The sequence below is a fragment of the Poecilia formosa genome, unplaced genomic scaffold (assembly GCF_000485575.1).
Source record: "Poecilia formosa unplaced genomic scaffold, Poecilia_formosa-5.1.2 Scaffold118, whole genome shotgun sequence".
NCBI lineage: Eukaryota > Metazoa > Chordata > Actinopteri > Cyprinodontiformes > Poeciliidae > Poecilia > Poecilia formosa.
This window is the reverse complement of record NW_006800057.1, coordinates 222,174-232,523: the sequence shown is the minus strand read 5'-3', so window position 1 is coordinate 232,523 and position 10,350 is coordinate 222,174. Positions and strand designations below refer to the sequence as shown.

Here is a 10,350-nt window from a genome sequence, read left to right as displayed (position 1 = left end):
CTGTAACTTAGAAGACCTCAACAGAAATATTACTCTCCTCTATCCTGAGCTTCACCTGCGAGTGGATGATTCAAGGTCACCTACAGAGTGTTGGAATTTAGATATTCTGATGGAGGCAGGAACAGCAGAGCATTTGATATTTAATTAATGAAGCACAACAACTTCATTTCAGTCCAATTCACTTCTGAAACACTTTATTCATCCCAAAGGGAAAAAGAATGTTGTCATAACTCAGATCATCCACGTCTTCCAGGAGTCGTTGTGGACGTGATGCTGTGGGCTGGAAGGATCTCCAGTAGCAGTCAGTATTGCAACGAATCTGAAGAAACTTCTAGCTGAAGACTGGTGCTGTATGACAGTCTCATGACTCCAATAAAATGTTAACATAATTATTTCCAGGCAGCAGAGATGATATTCCACAGCAACATGTCCTGAATAACATCATCATTTGTTGGTAAACATTGCTAATCCACCTCATCTGCTTTTGCTGCTCTTCTGTAAATCTCTGCCTGGCTGTTTGGTCAGAAAGCCGGGCAGACAGACGCTGGAGTACGGAATGGGATCTTTGCTCATTATAATGGATGGAAGCGACAGTTTGAACTTCCTCCTTCTCTCTCTTTGGTCCTGCTCTGCATCCATGAAACCTCATATTCAGCTCCTCTTGGATTTGGGGTCAAAGTTCAGTTTCTACTTCATCTGTAAATATGCAAACGAGCTGCTCCCAGTTCTAAAAGCAATACCACACTTATGCATCACAGCAATTGTTAAAAAGTAAGAGGAAAAATTCCAGAGAGAATAATTGTTGAAATATACAATACATTAACACAAAAAATTAACAAAAACCAAAAAAAAAAAAAAAAAAAAAAACAGAACTAACTTAACAGAGCTGCTTAGGCATCAATTTAAAAAGAAGTGGTGTGATAATAAATCGGTTTATCTTGGCAGAATGGTTTTTGGTTGGTGTGATAGATAGGGGGCCCTGGTTGGGGGGCTGCCCAGAGCCCCATTTCTGCCTGGATCGCCTCTGGTCAGAATACAAAATACCATTTCTAACTGAAACTTTTACTACCTGTAATGGGCGTGGCTTCTGTTTTGGGTTTTGAGTGGGGCTCCAGGTGGGAGACATCCCACTACCCAAGCAGGAGTTCTGACCTGACCGCCCGGAACCAGCAGAACCCGTCAGCTGTAGTTCACCTGCTTCCAGTCCCAACTTCACCCGCTCTGAAAAGCGGGAGAAATAAACCGCGAACAGTTGGGGGTTGGTGGTGGGGATTTTCAAAATAAAATTCCCTCATATATCTGTAGTTGTTGAAGCGTCTGAAGGCGCAGCAGCTTCTGTCTGTTCATCTGTCCTCCTCCATGAATCCTAACGGTCAGTGTGTGGGAACGGGGCCGCATGCGGAGCACATTCTCTGAGGTGGGGGAGTGTGTGTGCGAGTGTGTGTGGATCCCACAGTGATCCTCTAAGACTGACGTCTCTCCGGTAGCGCAGAAGAAGACCGCAGCCGGGCTCCTCCACACACTTGAGCGCAGCCAGGCAGCAGGCAGCCTTAGCCCGCAGAGTGAGGCAGGAATCCGCGGAGCAGGTGGAGGAAGTCGGAGTTCCCCAGCATGTTCACCCTGCGGAAAGCTGCGTTCAGTCACGCTCCTCAAGCGACCGTTTGATTCCGCTGGAGCGCAGACTGCTACTGCTGTTGCTGCTGGCTTTTTCCCCCTCTCCGTCTCTCTTGATCAAACCTCTGATGTGAAGAACCGAACCTCTGCACAGCTGAAATGATGTGGACCTCTCATGATACTGTTGGATTTGTTTTCCTAGCCGGATTCTGTGTTCAGTTCGGATTCTCCTTTGAAGGTAAGACGCTGGTCGTGTCGGTTTTTTTTTCCTATTTCTTTTTTTTTTAACGGGCTGCCCTGTATTAAAAGTGCGCAGCGCAAAGGGGACTGCGGAAGAAACGACTGTTATTAAGTGGATGCTAATGCGCAATGGAAAGACGGGATGAAGGTTGCGTCTTTTTAAATGTGTCTTTTTTCTTTCTTTCTTTCTTTTCTTTTCTTTTCCTTTCTTTTTTTTTTTTTTACAACATAAGCAACTGGTGCTTTTTCTCTCCCTCCATATGAGACACTTATGTTGTGTTTGGGGAGATCCGGAGCGTGTTTCCGCAGTTCGCTCTGCCGCTGCTGGGGAAACACGGAGCTGTTGGTTTTAAAACTGCCCTGCTGCGTGGAGCTGTCCGCCGTGCTGAAAGCTCCACTAGGTCCCACTTTGGAACAGCTCAAAGCGGCTCAGCCTGTCCACAGCGATGTTAGGACACACTGGGAACTAAACGGCGCTTCACGTGGACGTTTGTCTGCAGAGAGGGAATCCTGGAAATACCATAATAACATAAAAACGCAACTCATTCAGTTAGAGATTCTGCGTAAAAAAAAATCACCCAAGAGTCAATTCAGTTAGTTTTCCTCGTTTAATTCAATTTATTTTAGATTATTAAACGTACAGCGTATAAAAAATAAGAAAAAAAGCTTCACAAAAAATATGGATTGGAGTCTGTGCGCAATGAAGAGTCTGAATAATTGAACCATGCTGGCTTTTTCCCATCGAAGTCTCGTCAGTATCTGAGTTGGTGGAGGGAGGGAAGATGGGGGGGGGGTATCTGCCTCAGTTGGCTCATGAGCGCACGTATCAAGTGCTTCTTTGCACTCGCTTGAAATCCCCCGCCCGTCATAACCCGTCCTCTTTTTTTCTCTCTCTTTTTTTTCTGGTCCGCAGGTCGCTTTACGGATCTGCCCTCCAACATGACGGTTAAAGAGGGCCAAAACATAGAAATGGCGTGCGCCTTCCAGAGCGGAACCGCGTCGGTGTATCTGGAGATCCAGTGGTGGTTCGTGAAGGCTCCGGAGCCCACCGACAGCGAGGAGGAGGTGGACGCCCAAGAGGTACAAAGAAGCCTCTGTTTCTGCTTTGACTATCCCCCCAGAACGCCCCTGCGCCCCCCTCATAACCTACCCCCCTCCCTCCACACACACAAACACTTCTTCCTCCAGTGGAGAGCAGTGGCTGCTGGGTTAGAAGCACACCCACTCATTAAAGGAAAACGCGCTTCATCCAAAGCTATCTGCGCGCTTTTACGCACAAGCGCTAAGTTACCGACCTGCACCACTCTGAGCGGCTCATGCCATGGCTCTTAGGGAGATTTAATGTGATCTGAAACTGGTAACACACAGTCAGTGCACAAGAGCAATCAGAACATTATGACCAGCATGCAGCAGGTGCAGCGTTTGTCCTAAGCATGGATGAGCTTGGCACCGGGAAAATGCGTAAAGATGAAGATTTCAGTCACTTTAATAAAACAGATTATGATGGCTGATGACTGGGAGACGATAGTTAACAGGTGGTGACAAGGTCACGGTCCAAGGCTTCTGTGGTTCAAGCCATTCATGGAGTTTCGCTTGTTGCTCATGGTTGCATTCCCTGATGACTATCAGTTGTTGTAGTAATTTGTGTTGATGCCTTGGCCTCCAAGTTCCTCTGATCTCTATCCGGTTTGTAGGGCTTAAAGGAGTTGCTTCTAATATGTTGAGGTGGTCATAATGATATGCCTGCTTTATGCTCATATAACAACGGAGGAGGAGGGAGCTGTGTACATTTTGAATGTTTGCTTTGTCGGTGTTTGGTTGACTCTTTGTTATCAGCCATTTTTTTCCCATCAGTTCAACCAATTTAACTAAATAACAAAATGAATGTTCATTTTCACTGTTCATTTTTAACATTATTATTTTGTTTTTTATTATTATTTTTAAATATATTATTTTATTTCATGATAAATAGTGTGATTAATCTATTTAACAAACTTATTTTAGATGTTTGTTTTCCATGCTAACCCACATTATTTTTTGATTCTTGACTCTTTAAAATTGGGCTGTCCAAGTTTCTGCCTGAACCAAACTCAAACCTGTTGGCATTAATTCAGTAAAGTCAATTATGCAGAGATATCTTATTTTTGGAGATGCACCAACTGATCAACCAGAGATTAGACTTGGCCGAGTTTCCCCGGATTGGCTCTGGTCAAACAGTGGGAAATCTTTCAGAAACTACAACGTGTTTTCTGTTTCATGTCTTATAGTCATGATGAAAAAAAAGTATAAATCTGAATGTGCAGGTCAGACTTTAACAATAACTGGAATTCTGTATGGAGCAAAAACAGTTCGAAAATCTGCCACTGCAAGTCAAACAGACACACCTTACTAACTGACATAATGTGCCAGTGGAACTAGTATTGATTTTTTATTGTCAATTTTAAGGAATTATTTACTAAAAAACAACCTCCCATATCTTACTGAAAAAGTACTTGTCATCCAGTTTTGTCTTATTTCAAGTGAAGATATTTAAAACTAGAAACTAGAACAAAAATCCTCGGTCAGGTTTTGTGGTTTTGCAGCGTGAGGACAGAAAACATCCACACGTGATCTCAAATTTTCATTTTCTTCCCATTTTAATCCAAATTTGGTCATGAATCACCTCCCCCCACGCTCCACACACTCACACACCTCCATCAAAACAGTATTAAAAATCCCAACCCAATGCAGAGTCCCATCAAGGGGAACAAAAAACAAGAACATTAATTAAACACAAGTTTGTGGGAATAAAAAAATGTCTTGTTCTGCAAGTTAACTCCATAATAAATGGAGCCAATGAGGCCTGCTGTTGATGAATGGAGAAAATGGCTGAACTGATATGACCGAAGCATATTCCTCTGCACTGCCTCATTAAACTGCACAACTGGAAACATTGTGCTGATGTATTGTTGCTGGTTCTGACAGCTCCCCCTTGCCCTCCCAACCCCCCAACCAGAATAATGACGGGCTGCTTGGTGGCTCAGAGCGACTTTGTGTGTTTACTGCAGTCAGATGGATGAAATGAGTCGCCTGCTTATTGTAAGGCAGGTAGCTGCATGTCAGGATGTGGAGGAGCTGCTGTATTCTGGAGACAGACATCAAAACAGGCCTGGTTTTATTCCCTCCCCGCCCTGTTTCCTTGACAAAAGATGTGTGTGTGTGTGTGTGTGTGGGGGTGTGTGGGGGTGTGTGTGTGCGTGCGTGTGTGAGATGTGAGGATGGCTTGGGTGACCACGTGGCTTTTAATTATTATTCTTTTGTGGCCCGGTTCTCCGAGAGGCATCAGCCGGGCTTTGATCTGAGCTCGGTCCCGCATGACTCTTGGACGTTNAACAGGCCTGGTTTTATTCCCTCCCCGCCCTGTTTCCTTGACAAAAGATGTGTGGGGGTGTGTGTGTGTGTGTGTGTGTGTGTGTCTATGCATGCATGCGTGTGTGAGATGTGAGGATGGCTTGGGTATCCATGTGGCTTTTAATTATTATTCTTTTGTGGCCCGGTTCTCCGAGAGGCATCAGCCGGGCTTTGATCTGAGCTCGGTCCCGCATGACTCTTGGACGTTGGGATGAAGTGGCCTATTCAGACACACGTCACATTGTTAGCCATGTTTCTTATCTGGGGGGAGGCTGTTTGAAATGAGAGCGTGACTGGATGCTCCGTGTGAAAGCGGCGCTCCTTCCTGGTAGTTTGGAGGAAAACGTCTGCACAAATAAAGGCTGAAAAGTTTGGAGTACTTTGTATCTTTGAAAGCATGACAAGAAAAGACTCCGACGGAAGCTTTTCACATGCGAAATAAAGCAGAAGTCAAGCGGATCAGTGGATGGATGTGCTATTTTCAGCTCTGAATGTCCACCACCACATACTCAGACTTTTGAAATATTGTTTCTATAACAAAATCTTAAATAATTGCTGCACCCTGTGATATGCACACATATATCAGAATTATGTTACAGTTTATTCAAACATTGTGTGGTAAAGAGTGAGCTCTCCGTTTTGACAAGTCTTTCCTGCATTACATATCTGGACATTTTTATTTCTCCACTTCCTATTATAGTTGGAAACCTGCATATTAGTTTATTGTTCTAGGTATATTCATAAATTCATGCAAATACTCAAATCTAATGTGAGTTTATTTTAATTTGTGAATTATTTGTATTTAATTGCCCCTCATGTCCATTTGACAGACTGTAATATTTTGTTGAGTTATGCATCTCTATTAAAATTTGGGCCGATATCGATATCCAATATGAATACTGCTCTTGTGGCCAAGAACCCACATGTGCCGATATTTACCAATGTCAAATATATAGATTTCTTCATCTTGAAAAGTATAACCACACCACTGACTTGTTCTCTACTTCAGTAAAACTACCCATAACCCTTTGCTGCATCACTATCACTGTCACAGGGCCTCCATTCAGACTGTGAGTTTGTGTCATGTTCTCCATCTCTCTGTGGGTAAACTGAGCAGACTGCAGGACAGATCAGGCAAAGTTAGGCCTTGGTTTTAAATCCAAACATTTTCTTGCTGTTGTCTTTAGACTACGGCTCCTTTGTTGCTGTGTTCTGACAGTCAGTTGTGTATGACAGTTAAAGTCTGAGAACTCCTCTCTACGTTCTTCAAAAACAAAAATGGAGTCCACGTTTTTCTTTTTTTTTTCTTTTTACATTTGTCCAATAATGAAGAACACAGGCAGCTGGTTTGAAACCAAATTTAGCAGCCAGCTATAGCAGTTACTGTATTTGATGGATCACTTTGCTTTTCACCTAATTATATAAATGCTTTTCCATGATATTCAGATGTAAAACCATCTGTTAGCATTGATCAAATGGGCTAACCAAGCCTGACTTTTTTAATATTTTTATTTAGAAAATGTTGTGGGTTAACTGAATATGTATGTAAATAAATAAAAAACATATAGGTTCCAGTATTTGTTTAATTTGCATACAGACTCACAGTAGCTCTTCTCTGTAACCAACTAGCTACCAAGCTAATTAGCTTGCTAGCATTAGCTTGTGAGGAGTTGGTTCTATGGTGTTTTAGCAAAACATGGCAAACCAAACGGAATCAGAGTTTCAACCTTAAAGTGTCTGGATCATTTGAAGTGAAATCTGTTCCTTCACCTCCTATAGACAGACGTCTTTTATCTTGCTGGAAAAGTAATGTTATCTCTGTGGCGGAAGCTAACAACATGACTATCTGTTCATCAAAATAAATTATAGAACCAAATTGTAGTAAATATTAAAAAAGTTGAATTATTCCTTCATTTTGTGATAATGACTAAATATTAAGTAAATATAATATTAAATATAAATATTAAGCAAAGGAAGTGAGCAGCATATCCATCAGACTAATAAGCTGCACATTTTATCATCATATTAAAACAAATGAATTTTTTCATGATTTGGCATTATTTCATACCAACTGTTGTGGATTAGAGTGAACTGAATTTGAATAAACTACTGTGTGTCTAAATGGATTACAGTATTCTGTAATTAATTGGACCTAATCACTCTCATGTGTGTAAATGACCCTCACAGGGTTTTGTTCTGATTTTAACTCATTTCTTCCACCTGGATTCTATCTAAATGTTTGTTTCTGGAGATGTTGCAGACATTTGTACTGAATTCACAGAAAACACCCGGGTCAGAAAAAAAGTCTGTCACAAGTTAGCATTTGAGAATACTGAAAAGGTTTATTGAGTAATACACAGAATTATAAATCTAATAGTGATCACTCATGGAGTTACAGTCAGTACTGAAACTACTGGCTTTACTGAAATGAACTGGGTCATAAACAGATTGAACTGGATTGTACAGCATATATTAAGTTGTTTTAAATGTAAATTATATTCTGTAACCTTTCCTTTAAGCAGAAAAAAAAGCAGAATGTTTTTTCATCATAACAGACATCAGTATGGGTTAATATTTCACAAATTCCAACAATCAGAGCCCTTGAATGTTACAGTGATCAGATATGGTTTGACTAAATTGGACTGTGTGTAAATTAACATGAACTGGAATCCGGCTGCACTGAACACACAGTAAATAACCGCAGCCCTCTGCCTGTTGCATGAAAAAAGGCATTTTCAATATGCACATTCAACATGAACAGAGACATTAAACCGGTAACGATTCCTTTAATAATTAAAGCCCGGTGGGAAGTCGTGTCTGTCCATTGTGCATCTCTAGTTTGCTTGAGAGGTGAGAAGATGAAGAAGTGCTGCTTGTTAGAGTCTCTGGTGAGAACATGTTGAGGCGTTTCTCTACAAAGCCTGTCCCGGACCTGTATTAAAATGATGGAACCCAAAACAAACATCAATACGGAACGGCGTGGCTTGGCCTTCGCTTTCAAAACAAGAGCATAAATGAATCTCCTCCTGAGATTTTCAGAGGCGAACGCACTCCCACTTTCATAATTATACACCAACCCAGACAGAAAGAGTCGCATCTCCATGACACGCTGCTGCTGCTGCTGCTGCTGTTGCGATTTGGCTCCTCTTGTGATGTTGTTGATTCAAGTCAAAAAGTGAAGCTATGCTATGAGGAGCGGAGGCGGGGTGGGGTGGGACGGGTTTAGGGGGAGCGGAGTGCAGTTAGAGAAAATGAGCGGAGTGCTGGGAAATGCCTGGTCATCACTCTGGGAGGCATTTTAGGCTCTGCTTTCTCCCAGCTTCAGACGGCTGCAATAACATATAATAATGCGCCGTTGTTGAGTGTCATCAACAAAGGCTCAAGTGTGGCTGTCAAAGCAGACGTGGAATATCATTTTTGCACCCATATATTTGAATAGATATGAGGATGTGAGCGTTTAATGAGCAGGGGAAGCGCTTTTCAAAGGGCTCGTAAAGCACTTGTGTCATTTCAAACAGGAGAAAGCCAACACAAAGCCATCTTATTTCAGCTTTGAATACAGAGTGCGTATTTAAAACCAGCCGTCCAACGCTGACACTAATGATGTGGAGTTTGAGGTGTGGTGTGTCATAAAGACCTCATCTGCATCTGTAAAGCTACTCCACTCCATGGTTCTCCAGTGTTGGATGACATTTATTTTTTTACCTTCACATTCTCCAGCTTGTAGCTAGGTGGCACTAAAGTGAGGCAGGAAGGGCCTTCCTCCCTGACACCAGGGTTTGTTGAACCCTGGTGTCAGGGAGTATGCAAAGAATAAGAGGCTTAAGTTACAGGATAGGTAAAATCACAAAGGTACAAACAAGATGATTCTAACAATTCAGAATACCTCTGAGCAATGGTTTCTGTTCAGTTCTTCAGCTTGATACAGGATGGAAGCTCACAATGGTGAGACAATCCAGGTTCTGGATATTGTTTAATAAACTAATGTCTGATGTGATACTTGGTCTTTATGATGGTGTTTGTCCACTAGTGTTCTCTAGAAACCTCTGAGACCAGAAACAGAACAGCTGAATTTATTTGGAAATTTTAGTTTAGCTTCTGCTAATACGCTAATTCTTTTAATAGTTTTCCTAACTTTGAAAACCGCCTAGTGCATTTAGCTTCCTCTAACTTTTTTTTTTTTCCGGAAAAATTGAAATGTGCTATTTTACTTTATTGTTTTGTCAGTATAGTTCAACATTTGTGTTGAAGCTTTGGTTATTGACTGTGAAGAATCCTTCAAGTAGTTCATCTGAATTCATTCATTCATCTGAATCCTTTACTCAATGTCTCACTAATGTTTATGATTAGTGATTTAGTTAGCATATATTTTTAGTCAGCGGTGCTCACCACTGATAATTAGATTACCTGTGAAAGCAGTTGCTGGCAGTGTCAGAGTAAAGAGGGAAGCTTACTGTTGCAGTGATATGTTACAGTGATCTGTTACAGTGATCTGTTGCATAGCTCACTCTTTTGTTTAGGAAAGACATTGAAAACTGCGCATCGTTTTCATTGCATTATTTTGTGTTGGTCCGTCACATAAAATCCCCCGAAATACATAGAAGTTTATGTTTAATGGGTATTAATGTTCTTGTAATTTGCTGTGATAATACAGAGGATCTGTTGCTGATTGGTTTAGTCAACAATTCAAGTTACTGCACACGGTCAGACATAAGAACAGTGAGACACACAGGTTTGGGAAACATTTCTGTGCACACAATGTAAAGTGTGACCACTTCATTTAAAAAAAAAATACACATATTGTTGAGGTGTTATTGAAGGAGCTCCTCGTTTTATAAATGCCTCTCTGACTGGGTGAGATGGTCAGTGAACAAGTTGAACCCTCCAGTAATACATCAATACCTCAGATGTTCTCTCTGCTCTGTTTCCTCATGTTTATTCAACATTACACTTCCTTCACTTTATCCATATAATACCAGTGCACAATGAAGTTCATATATGGGTGCTATTCACTCAAAGTAAACCTTTTTAGTTTAAAATGTAGACAAAGCCATTCCCACTGATTATACATTTATTACAGCTTAACTGTGCTCTAATCTATTTTAT

General features: G+C 41.4%; 1 protein-coding gene across 1 annotated transcript in view; it reads left to right on the top strand.

The window, feature by feature from the left end:
* Positions 1-1,184: 1,184 nt before the first annotated feature.
* vstm2a (V-set and transmembrane domain containing 2A) overlaps positions 1,185-10,350 on the top strand; it is a 99,204-nt gene continuing 90,038 nt past the window's right edge. The window contains exons 1-2 of the mRNA XM_007560639.2: positions 1,185-1,852; positions 2,768-2,934. Of these exons, the coding sequence (XP_007560701.1) occupies positions 1,774-1,852; positions 2,768-2,934 (246 nt within the window). The 5' untranslated portion in view covers positions 1,185-1,773. The remainder of the gene's footprint in view (positions 1,853-2,767; positions 2,935-10,350) is intronic.